Source organism: Corylus avellana, chromosome 5 (genome assembly GCF_965113065.1).
Source record: "Corylus avellana chromosome 5, dhCorAvel1.hap1.2, whole genome shotgun sequence".
Classification (NCBI taxonomy): domain Eukaryota; kingdom Viridiplantae; phylum Streptophyta; class Magnoliopsida; order Fagales; family Betulaceae; genus Corylus; species Corylus avellana.
The window spans coordinates 26,303,330-26,328,507 of record NC_142494.1 but is presented as its reverse complement, the minus strand read 5'-3'; the positions used below and the strand labels follow the sequence as shown (position 1 = coordinate 26,328,507).

The 25,178-nt window shown below is 35.3% G+C and overlaps 1 protein-coding gene across 2 annotated transcripts; it reads right to left on the bottom strand.

The window, feature by feature from the left end:
- Nucleotides 1-1,041: 1,041 nt before the first annotated feature.
- Nucleotides 1,042-20,961, bottom strand: LOC132183342 (ARM repeat superfamily protein). Of its 2 annotated transcripts, XM_059596762.2 has the most exons (24): nucleotides 20,685-20,961; nucleotides 20,470-20,568; nucleotides 20,156-20,380; nucleotides 19,942-20,061; nucleotides 19,551-19,634; nucleotides 19,395-19,454; nucleotides 17,012-17,140; nucleotides 16,451-16,512; nucleotides 15,978-16,034; nucleotides 14,758-14,881; nucleotides 13,122-13,256; nucleotides 12,593-12,673; nucleotides 11,424-11,537; nucleotides 11,179-11,258; nucleotides 10,676-10,811; nucleotides 10,031-10,180; nucleotides 9,798-9,883; nucleotides 8,779-8,966; nucleotides 8,587-8,679; nucleotides 5,516-5,703; nucleotides 5,237-5,348; nucleotides 3,914-4,071; nucleotides 2,589-2,705; nucleotides 1,042-1,589 (listed from the first exon to the last, which is right to left on the bottom strand). In XM_059596762.2, the coding sequence occupies exons 1-24, from the start codon at nucleotides 20,907-20,909 to the stop codon at nucleotides 1,365-1,367; spliced, it is 3,048 nt and encodes a 1,015-aa protein (XP_059452745.2). In that variant the 5' UTR covers nucleotides 20,910-20,961; the 3' UTR covers nucleotides 1,042-1,364. The 2 variants fall into 2 exon arrangements, with proteins under 2 accessions (XP_059452745.2, XP_059452746.2); XM_059596763.2 differs by lacking the exon at nucleotides 19,395-19,454.
- Nucleotides 20,962-25,178: the final 4,217 nt, after the last annotated feature.

The following is a 25,178-nucleotide window of genomic DNA, read 5'->3' as shown; positions in this document are numbered from 1 at the left end:
AAATAGGTGGAGAATTCCAATTCAAAAAACAATCAAAATTATCTTCAAAAATACAACCTTTGGGTGTTTTTATTTTTTTATTATTAAAAAAAAAAAAAATGCTAATCCAATGGCTGATGGCACTGCCACATCAGCAGGGTAGGTTAAACGTAAGATTTGCAATTGTAATCATCATGATCATGAGGATTCAATTTTTTTTTTAATATAAGTATTTATTACATGTATGTATATTATATATATACACAACATCAAGCTTTTTCATATTTTCTTCTCCAGATCAGTGAATTTCTGCAAGCCTACTAATTCGGGGGATCTTTGGAGCCTTTTTGAGAAGAGCTTAGTTTTAGAACTCAAAAGCATTAATGTAAGTAGGTACTTTATTTTGGTCCTCACTTGACGTTGTAAGCTTGATGATAATAGAGTTTATAGTTAATGAGAACTGAATTATCTATAGAATGTTATATTTGATGGATTTTAATGCTATGCTTAAACTATTTGGGAGTTTGAATTTGGAACCATTTTTTTCTCTAGAAATATTGTCGCAATAGGCATTAACCAAAGTACCGGTGTATATATGAATTGTCATGTAAATAAATTCATTCCTCGGGTTTGGGTTGGGTAGAAAAAATTGCCTTCATAACCAGATTGAGATCCACAACATTTAACTGGACATTAGACAACCATTATAAGAAAGCTCATGTGCGACTTGAATGTCGGAGTAACTGACCGGGCAGCTCTCAAAATTTATTTAAGCAATAAAATTTCATATAGATTATCTCATGATAATTGCCCAAATTGCTAATTGCTGTGTATCTCTAATCTGCATGGCGCATAACCATGCCAAAAACACCGGATGGTATTGGTCAATAAGTTGACAAAATGGTCTCTCCCTTTTCAAGATATTCAATAGCTAAAGCAGCAAGCGGAAGTCATGTTTTACTGGCCTTTTACGCAACGTCAATGCTACACCATCTGCAACTGCGACAATGTGCCATGCAGCATGAGAACAAGAAATATATTGTGACATTGGGATCTGATCCGTGCTAAAAATAAATAATTAATTAATTAAATTAAATTAAACATTGAAAAAAATCTAATCTCCTCCGGGGATATGACAAAATTGGGGACATGATAGTACTGTACAAGACTACAGAAGATGGATCAAAATATATGTATATATGTGGAGACATCGCTCAAATAATAGGCACCAAGATTGATTGACCAACCTTTAGAGCAAGCCGTCAATTTACAACAAATGTTACAGGTGCTGTCAGCCACGGGGAGTAAGGCTCGGTTAGCTCTTGAAGCTGCAGGCTGGATCAGCTCTATACAAAAATAACAGAAAATTATTTGCTGCGGTCAAGTCAAGTCAAATTTGGGACATTGCGGTGACTATCGGCAAACTCGCGGACAAGACGCTTTAGAACTCTTCCACCTTTGCCTTGCATATGCCCGTAACTACTTTTTCCCCCATCACAGCTTTTGCTCTCAAGATAGTCTGAGGCTGCACCAGCAAGAGCTTTCAACCAAACTGGCACTAGAGATTCTGCTTCTCCATGGTTTAGATATTCAACTGGAAGCCCATGCACCTGTAAAACTCAAGCGGTCAAATAATCTGAAACGAAAGAGAAGAAACAAAGAAAGTACAGATTGCCATGCATGCATGAGACTATTTACAAAAGCAGAGTAAGCAGATCGTTGGATACAAGTAACTCATGAGTACAGTAGTGTGCAAGCGTGTGTGTAAGTACGTTGACTATGGGTTTTTCATGTGGGGGTTCTAAAGGAAATAGATCAATGGAAGATTCTTTAGCGAATGAAGGTTTTGAATTTCACCAATGCTACTACATATATGAAAGTTCTCGATCATCAGGCAAGAGAGAGAGAGAACCAAAGATATCATCAAACTTGACAAATTTGAACCTCCAATTTCAGGAGGTTAGTTTGTCATACATTATTCATATATCATCAATTTCTTGCCACTAAGCTCACAGATGCAACCTCAATTGGGCATACTCTAAATTCATTTGAATATATAGGTTTGTTCCATCAAGCCACATTTAATATGTTTGCCTGCTTACATTTTCCATCAGGAAGCACTAACATGAAACATGACCTCCTAAGGACCAGTAGGGCACACACTTCCCTCTTGGATGCATAACATGGCGGGAAAAGGGCCTGTTTCAGGTTGGGTTCAAAATAACCTATCCTGAAAATGAACCTGTAATTGCGTATAATATAGTAGAACAAAACCCAAACAATATCTCCTGACAGTAAATCTTAAGACTGAAAGATATGTGGAAAATAAGTTACTAAGTACTAGTCAAATTGATTTTGGACTATTAGGTACAGTGGCATGAATTCCAAACTGAACCTGCCCAATTTAACTTAGCTGGATTTAAGTTACTCAAAGACCACCAATTTGGTAGAAGACAACCCTAACTAGTATGCAATGCATAGGCCAACCAACTTGGCAGAAGACACAACCCCAGCTAGTTTGCAATGCATTGGCCAAGTTTCCTGTTTTCTAGCTCAGGAATAAACACACACACACAAACACATTGTGCAAGAGAGAGAGAGAGAGAGACCGCTGAGTGCAGCCATCCATGCAAAGATTCCCAACAAAGATTAGCCTTCCAGGTAGTTCTCTCACTTATACTGCAAACTGCTGCCAATTGTTGCAAGATTGTCGCACATTTGTGAACCTATAAAGAGGGAGCAGCAAATAACTTCTTAGCTGTATTCCATATGGATGTAATCGCATTAACAAATCAATTGTCAATTAGGCAAATGGGTGTCCCCTTTAGAGTGAATTACTCCATTCTCTTTTGTATAGGAATTGGATGGAATACATACTAACGAGCCATTAAATTGGTCAAATCGTTTGCTTAAAATGCCCAAGAGACGAATAGCTATGTTATTGAGTTGAAATTTATATGAAGGTAAGTATCCACATTACAGCACCAACTTGTGTGACTCAATAGTTATGTGAACAACCAGGGAGTGCTATTCAATTTCAAAGTGCATAAAAAGGACCATTAAATAAAAACATAGATACTTTTGCCTTTATCACCCCAACTTTTCTTTTGTTGCTTTATATGAATGGATTATTTACTTTTGCTTTCATGATACGTCTGCATGTAGCAGTTAAACAAGTAACACAAGACATCTCATATCTCATTAGTTTCTTAATCATTAGCTTTCAAGTTTAAGGTAGCAAGCAGCAAACTGATCGTTAAAGCCCACACCATATGCACGTGTCCTGGTGCACTCACTAGCTAGCAAGTGAAAACCAAACTATACATGTTAAGGACAAGAGCTTCAAAATAAGACCAAAAAAGGATAAACAGTGTAATATGTTGGTGGCTAACAAAATTTCAGCACTTGAATGTTGCTGCTGACAATATTTTAAAGCAAATTTGGAAAAGGGGAAAAACTATGAGACTAGAGCATATCTATCAGAGCTGTGAACTGACCCAGACATCAATCCAATCAAGAGTTCAGGTCACTGAGTCAACAGTGGAATCATGGGTTTACACATTAGTAAAGGTACAGCTAACAGGTGTATAAATATTAGTCTGTTACAAGCTAGATAGCCTTCTGGTGAAGCAGAGTAATGGTGGTATACTTGGACCTCTGGTTCTTCGTGCAAGTCCTGCAGGGTCTGATATCTATGAACTAAAGCCCAAATATTAAAAAGGGTCCAATAAAAAAAAATCCTTGGCTCGAAGATAATGAGAAAATGGAACTTCAATCTTTACCCACACAAATTCATTTTATACGCTTTTTTACTTATTTGATTGAATTCCCTACTATACAAAGTTTTTCATAAAAATAGGCTATAGACACCTACACATAAATATTACTTACTCTGTGCATGTGTATGTACAGACATTAAGAACATTTTATTTACCCGTGACATTGCTGAAACACCAAGTAAAGCATACACCACATTCGATACAAGTCCCTCGCCACTACGAGATATGACCTGAATTGCCATGGCACTGAATGATCCTTCAAGAATACAACTTACGCACTCCAGCAAAGAGGCCAGGCCCGCATCCAAGAAACCTAAAGGCTCAACAACATTAGATCTGAAACACCTCATCTTGACAAAATTCAAATTAACCCAGCAATCTAAAAAGATAAAAATTCAACAGACACAAACTTATTCAAGAAACTTGTCGACCATACTTTTGTAACACAACTTACACAGTTTTTTTTTTTTTTTTCCCTTTATAATATGGGTAAAAGGATCAGTAATAGAAACATAATTTTATTTAATGTCTAGTAAAGGTCAACTGCATAGCATTGGGAACACCAACTTCATGGAGAATAACAGAAATCAGCTGCAATGTAGACTATGTTTTGATAATTTAGTGGTCTGCTTAGAATTTTAAACAGATATATAACAAAACGCAGCAGTTGTCGATACTATGATTATGAACTTCCTCCATGCTTTAAACTGCTGGGTTTTAAGCATATACATACACCATAGAAAGCACCTAAAGAAAATGATGCTGACGGTCCTATTACTTTGATTTAGGGATTCGCCCTTCTTAATAAGAGATTTTACAACCAAAGACAGCTGATGTAAGACCCAAGGAGACTCGACTTGCTCCCCTTATTTAAGGCACACAAGTAGAAAACCTGTTTGTAAAGCAAAGCAGAAGATAGGGATCTACAATCTACACAATGGCTGGCAATATAAGCATGCTGAAGGTAAGATTAACCAACGAGCAAGTGTAGCACCCACCCATTAAGAAACTTGGATGTGTTTCTAAAGGGGCTTAACAGATTGAGCTGAAAGGCAGTTTGTTAGTCTTGGCCCGAGGCCTTGGCCAAGGAGGTTAAAGAATGGGTAACTCAGGGTAGGTCTTAAGCTTGAATCTTACCGAAAATTGAATAAAATATTAATTTTGGAATATGTAGATCCATCAGTTTCAACACCTAAGCATGTGGATCACATATAAGTAGTTTTTCATATAATTTGAGCCAGTACTGGAAGTGAGAAGTGAAGAGAGAATCAAAAGGACACATAATTAGCTGTGAAGAAAATTGACATATATCATGCCTTAACTGAAGATGACTTTAAAAATGCTAAAATGTTGAAGTGCATTTTGTTTGCTGGAAATACATGGCTGAGCTACAATGCAATTAATATGTCAATGACATACGATAATCAGCGTGCAGAAATTAAAAAAAAAAAAAAAAAAAAGGCATGTGTTATGCTTACAAGACAAATATGACATGGCTGCTAGTGCTGCCCCGCGATGCATAGCCGTGGAACATATAGCTGCCTTTTGGAAGGAAACTTCAAGAAGGGAACCACATGCAGCAAGTACTTCCTGCAACACATCAAATAACAGAAAATTTCAATGAAATGATTGCATAACACAATCCTTTTAATTTCTAAACTTCTGTGGAAGGAAATCTTTTTTCCCACTTGAAAAACAAAAATAAGATTGAATTTACTTATAAATACGAAAATAAAAGAAGGAAAGCCATATGAAACCTTAGAAGAGCCACGAACGAACATGGATGCAAAATTTGTGTAGGCCTCCACTAGATCAGGTTCTTGGTCACATATATACGAAGAATTAAGAGCCATTACTGATGACGCATACGTAAATCTTTCAAAACTGGTGACAAATAAAGGTCCATAGTCCTCTCTATGACCAAATTCTTCAATAACAATAGAAGCTGAAAATAATGTATCCCAAAGAGAGGAAAATAAGTAATCACGTGTCTTAGAAAACCTCAATCTTGGCTGACATTACATGATATAGGTTCCAAATTCTTTTTTGACATAGTATAGGATATGAATGTGGGAATCATAATAGTTTCTTCTGATGTTGCATGTTTCAATATGTTGACTTTTTGAAAATCATTATCTATCAAAATTTCTATGATACATAAAAGTCTTATGGTTATAATGGAGAATCTCCATGGTCTTGATATGCCAACTGACAATGAATTTTAATAAATCAAAAACTAGCACCGCAAGAATTTATTCAGTCTTCAAGTAAGGCAACTTCGTAAGAATAAGGACAAATTCAATATGTTTAGCCCTCTTGTTTCATGCTTCTAGACAATAATTATATACCATAAACTCAACTATCAAGGACATTCCAAATTCTTCATCTTTTCTCTTTAAATAGGTATTTTCTATTTTATGTTAAAAATAACCAAAGTGATTGCAATAACAGATTAGCACCTTGATAATTGAATAGTTGTTAATTCTATAATCTCAAAGTCTTAACATTTTAAAAAAATAAAAAAATAAAAAAAAAAAAAGAAGGCAACATAAGAATCATGTTGCATGGGCTGTTGATGCAGGATTTCAAAGAGAAAGAAGCTTTATTAGTCTGATTTTGGAATTTATAATTCTGAGTTTTTATCTTAGTAAATTATATCAGGGAATTTAGTAAATTATGGAACAGGAGGCCTTCAGGGATTTTAGGTTTTGTAAGTATTCTTGGGGTTGCTTTATTTATGGGTTTAATTAGAGTCAAAAAAAAAGGGGGGGGGGGGGGGACCTACAAGGTTCATAGTTATAAGCAGCTTCTAATAGGAGTTGAGGAATCATGGTTCAATAGACTGATGTCTGTGAAATGTGGAACTCTAATCTTTTGTATTGTTCTCAAGCAAACCCTAAAGGAATTTGTAAGGATTTAAGTCTAAACCTGGGTTCTAGTTGTTGTCTGGATTATAAACCGTCTCCAACAGAGTGCATCTCAACGTGGCTCATACTGAAAAGGCTAATTTTGATAATAATCGATATATCATTAAAAGTGAAAGGCGCAACCCGGACAAAAAATACTTAAATTATAGTAATAATATTTTGGAATGCCACAACCTTATATTTCTAATTTTGAAACACCTAATAAAATACACACATGTAACATGCATCAGCTTCCTATTCTCTCACATACGTGAATATTTTCCTACTGGCATTGCATACTCAAACATGTAGTTTGCCACCTGCTACCAACCATCATCAGAAATCTTTCCTCAACTCTGTTCTCTTAGGTAGGTAGAGAGCCATCTAATTCTGCCAATAGGATTAAGACTTTGCTCACTTTCAATCAGGCACTACTGGGAAAGCGGTTATGGAGGTATACTGCAGAAAGAGAAACTTTTTGACGACAGGTCGTGGATAAAAACTTTGATAGGTTTCCCAGTGGGTGGTGCTCTAAAGTTGTCACTGGGCCTTATGGGGTGAGTTTAAGGAAACGTATTAGGACGGGCTGGGATTCCTTTTCTAGTTTCATTAATATCCAGGTCGGTGATGGCTCTCGAACCAGATTTAGACATGACACTTGGTGTGGGAATCATCCGTTAAAGGATTCCTTTCAGGAGTTATTTGGCATTGCAAGGGATAGGGATGCTCTAGTGACAAACCATATGTTTGCATAACGATGAGGTACATTGGGACATGAACCTATTTAGATTGGTGCATGAATGGGAGGTGGATTTTGTTTCTTCTTTTTTCAGTGCTCTATTCTTTGTGAGGATGAGGAGGAGAAGAAGATAAGTGTTGTTGGTTCCTTCTAAAAGAACGATCTTTTGAGGTCAATCTTCTCCCCAACGGTGACCACACGTTCCCTTGAAAGAGCATATGGAGGTCTAAGGCTCCTTTGAGGATGGCATTCTTCACATGGACAACATCCTTAGGAAAAATCCTAACTATAGATAATCCCTGTAACCATCACATCATAGTAATAATTTAATCTTGTATAAAAGACTGGCGAAACTCCTTATCACCTCCATCTTCACCTGTGATATTGCGAGAGATGTGGAATCTGGTTTTAAAATGCTTGGAGTAGAGTGAATTATGCTTAGACAGGTGGTGGAGCTACCGTCGTGTTGAAAAAGAAGGTTTAGTTGGAATGACTGGAATGACTTTAATGATGTTCGGAATGCAATCCCCTCTTTAATGTGGTGCATTTAGAGAAAAAGAAATGCTCGAAGTTTAGACGAGCTTGGATCTAAATATTGGTTTACTCAAATCCCTCTTAGAGGGAATCTTTGTTAACACCCTTCTTGAAGTTTCTAGCTTTGTAGATTTTTGTGCTCTTTTTCCTTGATCTTGATGTTGTTGGGTGTTTTTTCTTATATTCTTCCTATGTACTTGAGTTGCGCCCCTTGCGCCTTTTAGTAAATTTGTTATACTTAAAAAAAAAATTTAAAAAAAAGTCATGGTGCCACAATCTATCTAGCTCTATAACCCCAAAAATTCATCATTTGAAATCAAACAAGAACAAACACCGTGGGATTTATAAAATTTACCAAATAATATTATAGCTAGAAAAAGATTCAGTGCTCAGACACAATTGAGGTTTCTCAACATTGTGAGAGATGATAATGAAATGAAATAGTTCAATAAAATCTGGCAGAAGTTAAATTCGTCCTTTCCTGCGACATTATGCATATGTGATAACAATAACCTAATGTATCATTTACAATGTAATCCATTTAGAATGTGCAAAGCGCAAGTATTATGAAAGATGATCATTTTTATAAAACCAAAGAAACCATAACACTGAATTTCACCACTTGCAGATCATCATACAAACACCCTACCTGTTCTGATGTAGCATTCATGATTTTGGAATGACAAAAAATTTGTTGAAAGGCAATCAAGTACTCTGGGCAGTACTGTCATAAAGTGCTGGCCTGCACATCAAACAAAATCAGGTACTTTATATTATATTCTGTGGAGAGAAGATTCCATAACCTGTCAAGAAAACCACAATTACTGATCTTCTGTCATACCCGAAGATTGAATTGCTTGTGAAAGAGCCCGACAAGCTGCAGTGGATAAATTACCATTCTCCATGTGTCCAGACATAAAAAGTTTCTCCAGCATGGGCCAAAAAACTGTTAGAAGTGTAAGTATAGGATCATCTGCAGAAGGCCCAGTTGACAAAGACATTGGAAGATGACTGAATACAGTTCCCATTCTGAAATGACACAATCAGACATGAGAGCCAGACGAGAACTTGCATAACTTTCATGAGAAGGTAATGAATATTCAAGCATGAGAGAGCCCCCATATCAGTTGAGAACAAAAATGCATGCACTATAAGAGGGGGAAAAGAATCAACCCTTAAATCAAAATATCTAATGTTTAACTAGACAAGGCAGAATTCTAACAGCATTACAAATTGGAATGCAAAATTTTCTAATTCAGAAAGTCTATCATGTGTTGGGAAATGCGTCCAAATCAGTAATAATAAGTTACATATCCCAAAAGTCTAAAGTACAGAGAAATAGTGAAAATCAATTATATTATTTTAACACTTCCCATCAGGTACCTAGACTCCCCAGTCACATGCAATTTTGATCTCAAATGGGAGGTGTAGAATGGAGACATGGTTCAAACTCAGAACCATCTGGTCTAATACTATGATAAATTACTACTAATTCTGAAAGTCGAAATTAATGTGAAAGGGTGAACTCAATCATTTATATTGTTATAGAACTCCTCCATGTGTAAGGTTCTGTACTCCCAAAAACATGAATTTTTTAACTTATAACTGAGGCATAGAATGGAAACAAACTTTCAAAGTCAAGACTAGTAACTGACACCCTAATAAATTACTACATGCCTAAAAACCTAAATTGACAGAAAGAAATGAATTATATCATTTGTGTTATTCTAACAAGACTCAAATCTTACTGATAACATCTGAAATCCTACCCTCCTAGTCCTAGACAAAACAAGCTAGCACAAGAACTAAATTGCAAGATTCCACATAAGATATCCAACTCATTAATCTTAATAACAGTACCTGTACATCCCTCTTGCGGCAGAGTTCAAAATTTGTGTATAAGTAGCAGGATCCTGTCTCAGAGAATGTTTGTTGTCTTCATCAACCTAAAAGAATATTAAGCTTGCAGATCTTAATCACTCCAAAATTGATTTGGTTATTATGTTTTTTGTTGCACTAACTCATAGTACAACCCCATAACAACAAATAGGCATCATAAATAACAAAAGAGAACATATGCAAAAGAGACTTACAAGTTTTCCAATAGCTTCGTAGCTAGAAGAAAGCAATCTAGCCAACAAGTTGCTCTTTAGCTCTTTGTTGGGAACAGAACCAAGTATCAGACTTATGGCACTGACAACTTCTTCCTCATATTCCAAAGGTAAATGCCTTTTCTCCAAAGCCTAGGAAACCAAACACTACTTATAAGGGAAGGACCATAGCAGAATATGCATTTCCATCAAATATTTGGCGAGAAGACCAAGAGAATGAACATATATGAATTAACAACTGTTAAATGGTATGGCAAGTATTATGAAAGTTGTATGAGATTTGGCAGTCAAATGATTGCAAACCATTATTTATCATCAGTTTGAGAACCGCCCCATTATTGGGTATGCTCAGTCATGCATATAACTAAAACAGTCAAAGATCCATTGGCTTGGATCAAACTTAATTGAAGCATACATACACTAATCAGAAACCTGGGACACACAAAAGTTCTCAAACAGTAATGGAACAAATTTCTAAAGCAAATCAAGTAGGATTCTGATGCCAACAAAATTGGCATACATGATAAAATTGATTGTGCTGAAATCACCTAGACATAAAATATTAGAGATAAACAGTTGAGTGACACATTAATTCAACACAAACTATAGTTACAGAAACTAGTTCACCTCTCCTATCCACATCAAAATTTCCAAGTTCGCAGATTCACAAATAACTGCAGAAGCATCTTCACAAACTTTACGCAGGGCTGAGGCGCAAGCATTTGATGACAAAGGTTCTGAGATTCCTGCAGCAAGAAATAGTCTGAAAATAGCAAATTAGTACCAAAAAGGAAAAGGTTAATGCCAGATCTAGTAATGCTAGATGATAATGAATAAAGATAATTTGGTTTTAAGGTCTAGGGAAAATAAATTTAAGAAGCTGAAAGCACACATCAAGAATAAATTCAATAATATGATCAAATGGTAGACACTCAACTCTACAAAGCCCACATTATAACAATATGGGGTTGGTTACTGAAATCCTTATTTGACATTCGGCCCTAAGACATCACATCATATCAGATGATGCCTAAAATGTATAATACAAAGTAAAACGGAGAGACACTGTTTGAACATTATAGATGGATCTAAATCATATGAACTGATAAATAGAGGAAGAGAGTACGCACAGTATGGGCCTAGAATTTGTTTGAAAAGCAGTTATCCACTTGGAATAGGAACCAACAACGTCAGCCAGAGATCTGTACATCTAGAACAGAAATAAGCATCTTAGATACATAGAAGAAGGAACCACATCAAAAATGGATTCTCCTAGATTGAGGGCCTACTATTTTTTCCCTGGTAAAATAAACTCCTTTTAGAAACTAATCTGCACTGTAGAAAAGAAGAGGGGGAGGGGGAATGTCAGACATACAATGCACATGAAGCCCTTGAGCTCAGCAGTAGTTCTAACAGACAACATTATCACCAACTGCATAATCACAGAGAAATCAAAGGTTTGGCCCTCCTGTAGGACTACTTCAGCAACCTGAAATGTAAAATTTATACATTATTAAGGTAAAAAGTATATAAATAACAATGGCAATACATGCGAATCGACATGGTCCAACTTCAGGGAAACTCAAATCTATAGATCTGAATGGTTGGAACTCTTATAAGGGTTCTGAATAAGTTCAGACCCAGGTTGAGCCATTTAAGTAGCTAGCAGAGAGATACAACTTGAATTGCTTGCTTCTTGGAAAAGAAATTTGGGTCATTGTAGAAGTGGTAAAATATGGAATGCTATTCAACATTGCCTTATGTGGTCAATTTCGAGAGAAGCAACAGCTACACGCTTAATCGTGTAGAACATTCTCTTCCATTAATCGTATTTCTTGAGGTTATTGTATGAGGCTGGACGCAGTATTCCATCTTTCTCTTCTCTTGAATTTTCTGATTGTTTGAATTTCAGATTGTTATATCTTGAGGAATTCTCATGCACACTTCATGTGTAATTGGGTGTCTCTCTTTCTAAACGTATTTACTTAACAAAAAAAGATACAGCTTGATCACCGAAATAGAAACCATCAAACATTCCAACTTGAGAGGAGGAGACCAAGAAAAAAAGAAATTAAAATAAAATAGTTATCACAATTAAATAAACTGCTTAATGAGAGAGAGCTACACGTGTGTTTGCATGTACATGTGTCTATAAAATGTATATAGAAACTTTAAGGCATGGGAAGAAATGACAGCGGCGGGAGAGGCGCTTGGCGATGCGTGTGTTTACAAAGAAACTCTAATCAACAAGCACAAGCAAGACGAGTATTGACGAGGTGGTTGGAGTGTTGTGTGAACTAAGAAAACACCAATCAACACTCTGATTTGACACTCTTGCAAGGTGACGTAAGGAGTTGTTAAAGGGCACAGAAAAGTAACTCTAACACTATGTTAAATCACCAATCATCCCAAAAACTTAAACTGATAGAAAATAGTAAATTTAATCATTTAATTAATACTTTAACAAGTAACTAGCTAATGCAACAACTAACAACATCTAAAAAGAAAAATCAACTAAGGTTAGAAATAGTAAGCTGTCCTCACCACATTAAGAGCAAATAACTTGCTCTCCACCTCCGTCCAAGGAATTGGTACATTTGCTGAGGCCCAACCACCAATGAAAAGCTTCAATTACATTAAATATTAAAAGTTAATAGGAAGAAATGTAGACCAAAAGGCAGATAGAAATACAATTAGGGTTCAAAAGGGTTATTTGAATGGTTCCAGATATGGATTTGGGCACCTAACAGCATATCAAAGTAAATCGAATATACATCACAAGTAAATAGGAAGAATTAAAGGGAGGGCACCACAATCATTAAGACTTTAATATCCATAATATCTTATATTGAGAAATTTTAGAAAATAAAAAATGTATCTAAGGATTTAATTGTCATTAACAGGATCACAATCAATCCACATGGAACAAACAGAGATTCAGGATGTTCCCGGAATTCGTGATTACCGCAATAATACCACCACTCAAACAAAAAAGTACATCATGATAAAACAGTAAAAATTATTAATAACTTCAGACATATACAGAGTAAATCATACTCTCTAAAACAGGCACCTTTTGTAAGAATGTAGCTGATCTTAAAATTTGACAAATATCAACCAAAAGTTCAACAAGATTCATCCTAAAATTGACAAGGCCATCAGGCAGGTCAAGATTTCCTCTCTCGTCATTGAACGTAGATTCATCCACCTGTGAAAGACAAGATGTTCTTCATATCATTCATCTTCAAAAAAATTTCTGTTCAGAAAAAATAATAACTAAATGACTCTAATAACGAAACACAATGACGATATACAAACTGATCTTAAAATTTGGCAAACAAACACTCTGCAAACAATAGATTTAAAAATAAAATAAAAATTATAAATTATAAATTATAAAAAAAAAAAAAAAAAAAAAAAAAAAAAAAAAAAGAACTATTGGACAACCAGTTCAAACTTCTAACACATTAAACACATGAAATCAACCAGTATTCAAAAGCTTGCAATAATACACTAAGAAAGCAGAACTAGTCCTTGGCAAAGCCTAAAGTACTTTAAATTTGAGTATCAAATGATAAATATTATTAGTTCCAAAAGCTTAAGCCATCAGGAAGTTAGCCAACAATGTATACTAAGCACATTAAAACTATCTCTAACACTGCCACCACATGCAGGGGCCCACGCAATAGCATTGAACCAACTACGTATCTTGCACGTGGAAACAAACAAACACCAAAACAGAAACTAAAACAACAGAATGTGCATCACCAAGACTGAACTGAGGACCTCACAGACAACCAGACTTTGATTCTATGTTAGTTACCATTGGTACCAAAAGCTTTAGTTGTAAGGAAGTAGGCCAACAATGTATCAAGCTTACACAAACTAACTCTTTACATAATTAAACCAAAATATAGCAACATCAAGAGTAGCTAAGGAGCATGTGCCTCATAAGTGTAAGAAAAAAATAATTTGTAGACGTGTAAATTAGGAGTAGGTTTTCAACACACACATCGATGTTTTGATGAATAATAATTTTATTGAAAGAAAAGGGCAAAGCCCTCCTACATGAATAGTATAGAAGTGAGACAAATACCCTAAATGCGCCTACAATTCAAAAAATTAACAAGATCTAGAAGATTCGAACATGAGAAGTTAGGAACATAAACTATAAAACCTACCATAGCTACCAGAAAAGATATTTCCAAGGGGGTTGCATTTTGGATGTCTACCAGAAAACCTGATAAATAAACCCCAACCATAGCTCTCGAGAGCAATCAAAGACAAATGAGATTCAAGTTCTAAACTAAAATATAACAATTAATCATTTTCTATTTCAGGATAGAATATCCATTCACAGAATCAATTTCTTCCAAATGTTTTAATTTGATTGCCACAAAACTAACCATCAATCTTTAAAGGAACCACAGATGTAGCATATGTCAATATACAATCTAAACGTGTAGATTATAAATTTTAAGAAAAAAAATGTTCAAAAATGTAAACTTTAAGAACAAAAAGGCAAAGCAGCAACGTGTGATGAAAATGCCTGAAATTAACTGGATGTACTTGGCATCCACATAATTGAAACCAACAAAAGGCAACATCTATTAATCGCCTACCAAAAAAGAAGAGATATTTTAATCAAACCGACACAAAATCATCAATATACAATTACAATATAACAAGGAAAATAGACAAGGATAAACCTGCGCACGCAATAAAAGCGCATCAAGCAAAGCTGAGAATATGGAAAAAAACATGTCTTCCACATGTTTCCTACTTTTTGGACCATCCTCATCAAGGCCAAGAATATAGCTTGCAAAACTAGACCTGGGAAAGATAAATTATGCTCACAATTAGCATGCCTTAAATTTGCAGCAAAACATATCAGAATCTTCAACTCAAATGCACATAAGAACTACTTTTTTTTTTTACCTAATAATTTTATTAGAAATAAACAATAGAGAAGGGAACAACTTCAGTGCACAACAGGAAGCAACCATTAAAAACTGCATTACAATACATTTCTCTTACAGCCAAACCAACAAGAATTTAACAGAACTATTTTGCAAACATTGGGGGGGTGGGGTTGGAGAAAAGAAACTACGTTTTTTAATAGCTAAGTAATTCATTAAATAAATGCATAAAAAGGGCCACAATTATACTAACATGAAGTATACAAGAGAAACACCCAAACTGAAAAGCTAAAATCTAAAATCTAAAATTTAAAAAATAAAAATAAAAAATGAATAATCGACATATACTCGAAGGGTAATATTTGCTCTTATAGGAAAAGGCATAATGAGCAAATATATACACAAATTTAGCAAGTATATAAGTTCAAGGAGATGGTTAAAAGACATATACTTTTCTTGAACTTAAGAACTTCTTATTGTACTTTGATCCAAAAAGAAGGGTAATAAATTACCATCAAATTTCATTTTAATTGCCTAAGAGTTGGGGAACACATCAGACATATGATTCAAAATGTTTGCATATACTGTATCATCATTTTTTGGAGCTTACTTCTAGTGCAATTCAGTAATAAATTAACAGAACACTTGCATCATATAAGCCTCCAAATCCAACTACCTGGTTGCAAGTCAGGGAAGGCTTATGATGTAATAAATCCATGTACAAGGTGACTGAAAAATAAAAAACCAAATTCAAACTCAGACAGGAAACAGCAAAGCTCTTTATGAAAGTCCATAATGGAGAAGCCTCCAAACTTCGGAATACATCAGCAGTAACATCTTTCTAATAATTTCAAAAAAAAAAAAAACATAAGATGAATAAAACAAAACAAAATGAAGTAAACAGGTTTAATCAGTTAAATGCATCAAGGTCTTGAAAACAATTTGAAGTTCAACCTTTTCATGGAAAACAAATACACCAAAAAAAATAATTAAATCAATGTCGGTAGTACCAGAATTGCAAAGTTGAGTCTGCAATCTCCCAATCTTCACTTGGAAATGCCACGCAGCTGCCAGTAGACATATGAGCAGGTTAGACATATCACAAAACAAATATCTGATGAATATATGATCTAAACAAACACCTTCAAGTAGGAACACAATTGCCAATCCATGACGAAGTTTTATCTTAAACATGCTTATGCAAGTTTCCTAAATCACATGCCCTAATATATTATCCTTTGTAAAGGCTTTTTTCATGCTTAATTACCAAGCAATCTTAATTTCCACAAAATCAACTTATAAATAATAAACCTCACACAAAGAGCTGTCAGCACATTAGAGACACCCAGGAGCACCGAATGAGTATATGTTTCTGAATGATACATTGTTTATCAATTAAACCTTTATATTCATAGGTCATTGCCTGTCAAAATATTAAAGAACAAAAACCAATATATTATAAATTATAAGATTGAGATATCACCTTAAGAGTGCATCCGCCAGAGCAAGTGCTTCAGCACTCGCTTCTACAATTAGAGATGGTGCCTAGTGTAAATCAAACAAGTTAAAAATGTTAATGAGAAAGAAAAAAAAAATGTTTATATATATATAAATCAAGTAGTGATTGTAAGCATCAAATGTTGTTGTGTCATTGTGTCACTGTCATAACAGTAACAACATAAACAATTTAGAGAGAACTGTTCGCCCATGTTAAATTCAAAAGCCTTCAAAAATGATTTTAAGTTGTGCAATTACAAAGAACAACATAAGATACTCACTCTATCTCAACATTGATGATGTGATTCAAAATAGCGTGATTATTAATGAAAATGTAGAAGCATAGTGATCTTCTTGAAATGTCCTTTAATATTAGAAGTGACAACTTTCAATAAGAATCTTGATTGCTTCTTGAGAAAATGTGAAAATAATATAGAAAATCAAATAAGTAAGAAGTTCCACTTTTGGAAAGTTTCATATATTTTGAGACAATCCAAAAAGGAAAAATTATCATTTATTTTGAAACGGAGGGAGTAGAAACACGTACAGCCTGCCCAATTTCTGACAACAAGCATGCAAGACCACCAATAACTTTCTCATCTCCCTTACTAAGAGCTGGTAGAAGAAGCACTTCTTTAAGAAAATGCACTCTGCATAACAAAACTTGGGGTAGCCCCTACAAAAGAAAGCACAACTCAGAGTAGATAAGATTGTAATCAAAGGCATCACAGGCATTGCAAAGATTTTTAACCTTAGCATGACAGCCATAGAGTTTAATTCAATTTTGCTTGAAAAACATTAGGTTAAGAGCATGTAGCTAATTTGTGTTGCAAATGATTAGGGAATCCAAATAACCATGGGTTTAGTCAGTATTTCTTAATAAATAACATAGGTAAAATAGTCATAGTTTTATATATAATCATTGGAACGTCATCGATTTTCACAACATGGTATCCCCCCCTTCCCCCTTTAAAACCCTAACACCCTCGTCAGGGCCACATCATGTGGCATTACTATGTGGCTTTGATACCATTTGTAACGACCCAGGGAAAGCGCTAACCACATATGCACTATCACCCCAAAAGAATTAGTCAATTTGAAGCTTTCATAGAATCACTTATAAACTCAGTTTCACCTAATAAGTAAATTATGTGAGACTTAGCACCCATCAACATCTCTTATAAACCACTCACTCTCTATGTCGACTACTCATCTTCCCAATATGAGACCAGAGTATTACAAAGAAAGAGTGGGGTGTTTTCTAGATTTGTCAAACATGAGGTGGGAGACAAGTCTAAGATAAAGTTTTGGCATAATTAGTGGTGTGGGGATTATCCCCTGAAGGCATCTTTTGCAAAATTGTTTAACGTTGTTCGCTATAAGGAGGCTCTAGTGGCAAATCATGTGCAGTTCTCTCATAGCAATCTCCAGTGGAATATTTCTTTTACCAAACCAATGTCGGATTGGGAGGTGGAACTTGGTCACTTCATTCCATAATCTTTTGTACTCTTTGAGGTTGAGACGAGGTGGCACAAATAAAATATGTTGGATCCCTTCCAAAAGGCGGAAGTTCAAGGTTTGATCTTTCTATCATACACTTTGCACTCTTGTTAGCTCCCCATTTCTTAAAGAGCATTTAGAGAATTAGGGCTATTTCAATAGTCGTGTTCTTTGTGTGAACAATGGCATTAGGAAAAATGTTGACTTTGGATAGCTTGTGAAAGATACACAAGCTAGTGGTAGACTTGTGTTGCATATGCAAGAGGAGCAGGGAGACCATAGATCACCTTTTTCTCCACTGTTAAGTAGCTAAAGAATTGTGGGTTTCGATCTTCCAACTTTTTGGTGTAGAGTGGGGCATGCCTCAAAGGATGGTAGAATTGTTCGATGGCTAAAGAGGTCAATTGGGAAGTCGTTTCATTTTAGAAGCTTGGAGGATGGTTCCTCTATGCTTGATGTGGTACATTTGAAGAGAGTGAAACGCGAGGAGTTTTGAAGATCATGAAAAATCGGTGTTGGAGTTAAAAGTTGTTATGTTCAAATCACTTTATGCTTGGATGGCGGTGTACAATAATCCTCGCTTTTCTAGTTTAACAGAATTTCTAGACTTGTATTCTTTTTCTCCCTAATTATGGGACTTTCTTGTATACTTCATGTGTACTTGGGTTTAGCTCCTCGACGCTTTTTTAGGTTGATTTACTTATCAAAAAAATTCAAAGAACCTTTTTTTTCTGATCTAAGAAAACATTCATGAACTAGATCTCAAAAAATTGAGATAAAGCTTAGTTAAATTGAGTTAATTGGAGCATCTTATGAATCAATTAACCCTTGGTATTGAATAACTTGAAACCAGGCATGCATAGCATACAATAGGAGAAAAGTAGGTTACATCCAACATAAACATATACTATTAGAGGTGGACATGGCCCAGACTGCTTGGCCAGCCCCACCCAGATTCTCAACCCCTGGGCCATAACCGCAAGGCTAGGCTGGGTTGATTTTGCATTGCCTAAAAGTATTTCAGGCCTAACTTGGGTTTGAAAATCAATTGCCTGGTCCAGTCCAGTCCAGTCCAATTAATTCTAATGCTATTTTGCCATATTTTGCTTTTTGATGTGATTTAGACCCCTGACCTTGAATATCTATTTATGATTCAACCTTTAACGGTTTAGGTTACAAACTTTTAGTGGTATAAATAAAAATAAAAATACATATTAAAAGGATTAAACAAGTCGGGCTGGCTTGGAACCAAGCCCACCTGCAGCTCTCTCTGGCCTTGGCCTGCAAAAATCAGGCCAGAGATCCAGTCAGGCCAGCAGTTTTCACTTAAACACATGGTGATGGCCCAGCAGAGCCCATGAGTGGGTCCAAGTGTATGCATACATATAGAAAGTGATTACATAGTGTTCATGAGAAAGGGTATGACATACCTCATGTCGACTGACAAGTTCAGTGAGAACTTCAATGGCTAAATCAAATGAAGATAAAACCTATAACCAACAATGTAGCTATTAATTACATACATGACCGCCATAAATATTAACACTCCATTCAACAGTCAGTGCAGTTAAGAATATAAGGCTTACCTGAAGAGAACTGAATACAAAATTTAGAAGTGGATGTGCTGGCAATGAGCCCTGAGGAATCTCCGAGAAGCACCCGGCTCGAACCTGAGAGTGAGAGGGTTGTTATGATAGGAAACCAGAGGTGACAGAAAGCCTCAATATGATGCATTTGCATATTATTTAAACAAAAACAAAACAAAACAAAAAAGAAGCAGAAGAAGAAGAAGAAAGAAAAAAAGAAAGAAAGACCATGCCAAAACTAAGAACGAAATTTTGTCATAACTTAGGTAAAAACTAATGAAGCACAAGCCAGTGTTTGATTCAGCAAACAACTCATTATTTGATTGCAGTAAAAACATGCATTGGGTTTAAACAGAATAAGCCATTAGCAGAACTTAAACAATTTTCATACCCAACTCAGTAAGCAACGCAGAATCTTTCTGTTCGGTTCATAAAGTTGTGCACCTCCATCAAACCTTTTCTCGGATTGCTGCAGCAGGAACTCAAGAACCGTCGGGGTACGCGAGAGAAGCTGTGCAAGAGAGAATTTAAGGCCAATCAAATGGAACCACCAAAAGGAAATAAGAAGGAAAAGCAATAAGATAAAAAGAGTCTGTAAAGCTAACCTCTCGGCAGTACTGGCTTCTGCAGGCTGGACTTATTTTGCTATCAGCATTTTGGTTATCGAAAACTTCTTCTGGCAGAACTGTGAGCATCTCCAACACTGCAATATTTCCATCATCCTGGCTCTGCAAACTCTGGAGACTGTAAAAGAGCTGCTCTATAGGTTTCCCATTCTCAACAGCACGAAGCATAAGGGCAGAGAGCGCAAGACAGATTTGCGTTAGAAGCTGCCGTGAAAACAACAAAAACCCATCAAAAATTAAACAAATAAAACAAACCCATATCCTAAACCCTCTAAAAAGTGAGTCAAACGCACCTGAGGAGGGCCCGAGCTGAATCTCTTGGCGGCCAGAAGAAGAGCATTCAGCAAAGCGTCCTTAGCTCCGAATTGCAAATAATGGCCTTCATTTTGGATCTGCAATGCCAAGCATAACTTGAAAAAAATGAAGAAACTTCGACGGAATTACAAACAAATTCCTCGCGATTATGCGAACAACACGACCGTTCAATAGGCAAAAACTATTGTAGCACCTTTCGTTTGAGAATCTGAGCGGCGAAGAACTCGACCTCGAAGGAGAGGGAGGGTGAGGGGGAGGGGGAGGGGGAGGGGGAGGTGAGGATGGAAGTGGCCACCTCCCAAGCAGCGTCGGTCTGCTGGAACTGCACCAGCCATTGATTGGCTGCCACGCGGTTGCACGACTGGATGTCGTGGTTCAGCACGTGCACCGCCTCCGCCACCTTCATTTGCAACTCCATCTTCTCTCTGCGTGGCAGTTAGGGTGAACCAGAGGGAGGAGAGAGAGAGAGAGGTGGTTTATTTATTTCAGGTTTTATGATAATTCTCACTTTCTAATTTCCTAAACGAATCCTTATTGATCGTAAATTACTCGTTTATTAATTTTCACCGAAAATTAAAGAAAGAGCTTCTTTCCCCTTAACAAAGCCCACGGTCGTCAGTCCAACACATTTGCTTATTGAAGTATGGGCCCACAAATCCTCAGGCCCGTTTGTTAAAATATTCTTTCAAACTAAAAATTAAAAAAATAATAATAATACTAACAATCAGACTAAGAAAATCCATACAACAATGAATAGTTGGTCTTTCTTCTTCTTCTTCTTTGAAGAAGTTCAGCAAGGTTTGATGCAAGTCGGCCATTCTCAAGAAAAACAGTATTGGAGAAGCTTTGCTAAAAAGATGGGGAAAAGGGCAGGCTCGGCCCACACGTAATGTCCATTTGATTTCACAGTTTCAAAATATATAGTTTAAAAAATGAAGGGCCGATTCCCCCACCCCAGTAACTACCATCCTCTTTTAGTAGACTTGGGATGGCTAGCCTAAGTAGGGCTAAAATAGCGAGCCCAACTACTTTAATTGTTAATTGTTTAATCCTTTTTTTATGGCGGTCAGAAAGAATTGCTAATCGCTAGAGCGATGCAGTTAGCAATTTTATGATTTGAAAAACCATTAACCACACACATATATATGAAACGACGTTGTTTTGATGTTTAAATATATTAAAAAATAAGTATAAAACTCTAAAAATAGTGTCGTATGTAATAGAATATTACCGTAGAAACAACGCCGGCTGATTTTACTAACTGTTTAGACGGTTGCGGTTTGCGGTTTTAGTCAATTACTGCTAACCGTAACCACCTTTTCACCCTTACTCTTAAGGCTTAAGAGAGTAACCTTCCATTTTATATATATATTATTGTAAGTGACCAATATACTATATGATTGGAGCTGGCATGACACATTAATATATAGATCTATTAATTTTTTTTTAACAACCTGAAACTATTTATTATTTGTGCTTACTACATAGAGTTTTTTAGTTAATTTTTAAATTAAAAGAACTATTTGTCACAACTATAAACGAATTATGATCATCTCAATTTCAAATTAAAAATTAATAGTATCAATTCCATGATTATAATTTAAAATTAGTACATGTAACGGTGTGTATGATGTCACATTATTTAAAATATTAAAAACGTGTCAACATTAACATCAACTATAAATTCAACCCATTAAATATAAACTATCAATTTTAAATAAAATTGAGAGCATCTTCGTCTCCTATAACTACATGGACCAACTTAAACGATTTAAATAAAACTAAAATCAAAGAAACAGTGGACATACGTGTAGTGTGGGCGTAAAGCCATTTGGCAAAATGAGTCAGAGCTTATCCGAAGTCCTTGACAAGCTCAACTCTCACGCTCCTAGCTGAGCACGTGTACTCCCCCACTCAATTATGAAGGCTTAATGGAAAATTCGAAAGGTTTTAAGACTAATTTCTTAGAGCATTTTTAACCATCGCTCCTTTTCGCTTTTAAAAAATACAAAATAAAAAATATGAAGGCTTAATGAGAGGTGCAAATCACGCGCTCCACTGGCTTGCCTGGGATTCGCATGCTTTCAAGTCGGGCTTTTGTTTGAGGGACAAAGCATCAGTGAGTGGATAACGTCGAATCTTCCATCTTAAACTTTCTTTACCAATCCACGCTTTTAGAGGTTTTAAAGTGCACGAGAAGTTTCCTTCCACAAACTCGTACACCTATATATACATACGATAATATTAAAATGTTTTGCATTTGATGTTATATATATTGTCTATATCTCCAACACAAACTCATCAAGCAATGGATTCTTCTTCCGCAATCATCAAGCAACAAAGCAAGCATGTTTTCATGGCTGAGCAGGAGGAAGCTCAAGATCATCATCATCATCATCTTGACTCATCATCATCGGATCAGCTTGCAACTGGCCCTTTGAGTGATCTGTCTTCTCTCCTTCAACAACTTCCCATTAAGTAAATTACTTAACCCTCCCCTGCTTCTCTCAAATTAGTTAATTAATTGATGATTTTTGTTTCTTAATCTCTTGTTTGTATGTATGTATATATAGGAGGGGGCTTTCAAAGCACTACAAAGGGAAGTCGAGGTCGTTTACTTCATTGTCGGACGTTAGATGCATGGATGATCTTGTGAAGGCCGAGAAGCACCGTTACAGCAAGAAGTTGAAGCCATGCAAAAGCTACGTAGGGTTAGTTCCTTCGTCGAGGGTCATATCGAAGAAGGGTTCATGTTCTTTCCTCGGTGCAAATAGAAGGCCTCCCATCCCAGTACAAGTAGCATCTCTATCCAAACCGCTTTGTTAGCTTAAAAGGATGGAGTAGCTAGATTCTTTTTTAGAAATTGATCTGAAGTTCCAAACTCATGTATGTTTTCCTTGTTTATCGGGAGACTTGCATTTGTTAATTGGATATATCATATATGTATACATGGCAATCGATGCAGCACCATACTGCACGCGCGTCAGATTGAAGTTATATATATAAATATATTTTCTTTGAATTATTGTTCACAAGTGTTAGATTTTATTGTTTTAAACTTTACATTTTATAATTATTTTGATTTTAGGACATCCATCTCTTATAAAGTGAGAATATTGATTTTTAAATAAAGTTTTTTAATATTAATTATTATGTTATTATATATATATTAAACTTAAAATTGCCTTATTTAGATTTTTTTTTTTTTTTTTTTTGGGGGGGGCCTTCAACCCAGTTAATTTATAATTTATCTTGAGCAGCCTATGCGAGTCAGAGTTTTGATTCCGGCGGCCGAGAGTTGTTCTAAAGCTCTAAGAATCTTCCTTTAAAAAATTAAAAAATCTATTCAAAGTCGGGGAAAGATAATTTTTTTTTTTTTTCTAATTAATAAAAAATTACAAGGAAAGAATCATCCTCGTAGTTAATTTTTTGACTTCGAGAATTTAAAAAATACTTTTAATACTAAAAAAAATTGTCAAACAAAAAATTAGTTTGTTTGATACAAAATTCTAAAAATATTTATTTAATTTTTTTATTTTAAAAATAATAAAAATGCACTTTTAAGAAAAATTTAATTAAAAATCATATTTTTTCTTTTAAAAAAGTATTTTTAACTTTAAAATTTATATTTCTCATGAATAGGATTTCAAACGGGCTATTATATATTGCGGCCTGAATCAGAGAAAGGGAAGGGATAGGATGGCTGTGAACAATGTCTAAAAAATTGATTTTTTGATGCAAGGATCTTACACGGGGAGCCATTTGAAGGGCAAAGGTTTCTGAAGGTTTTTTTTTTAAAAAAAAATAAAATAAAATAAATAAAATAAATTTACTATTGATTGATGTTGTTTGTGCAAAACTGAGTGGGGAGACAATTAATCACCCACTATATTGTACTATTATTAGGGAGCTTTGTCCACTAGTTTATTTTTTTATATATTTCTTGGGTTATGCTCATTTAATTTATTGATCATGAAGTTTTTGTTTTTTGTGCGTTGAAGATGAGTAGTTCTATAAGTTTTTATTGTGTCATTCAAAAAATGAGATATCTTTTAAAATTATTACTTAATAAAAATATAATATTGATCAATCACAAGTCCAGTAGTAATTTTAAGAGATACGTCATTCTTAGAATGACACAAAAGAGACTTGTAGCATTACTCGTTGAAGAATTGTGTAGCCTCATTGTATATATATGGCTTCTGTAATCAATTTGTTATGAACTAATAACTAATGCAGAGTCCTCAAGATGTAACTTAATCGGCCCACGCCTAATTAAGTGGAGGTCACTAATTCGAATCTCCATCCCTCCTCTTATAAGGACATGTCAAAAAAAAAAAAAACTAATGCAGACACTAACAATTGAATAAAAGCATAATGTAGCCCTTAGGTCTTTATCTGTGAACGTAAGTCATAGACCGAATCACATAAAAATATGTCTATTTTATTATTTCATTATGAATTTATTCTATTTGAGTTGAGGATGAGTAGATCTCCTCGCCTTTGGTCGAGGGAAAGTAGATCGGTGTCGAGGTTTATCTCTCACGACCGGATTTTTAGCTTTTTTGTTGTTTCAATTTTATTTTTTATTTTTTTGCTACCTATGTCCTAGATTTAGTCTGCACGAAACATGTATGTTCTTTAAATGTATTTAGATTAGTGGAAGTTTGGAGTCATTTTTATTACT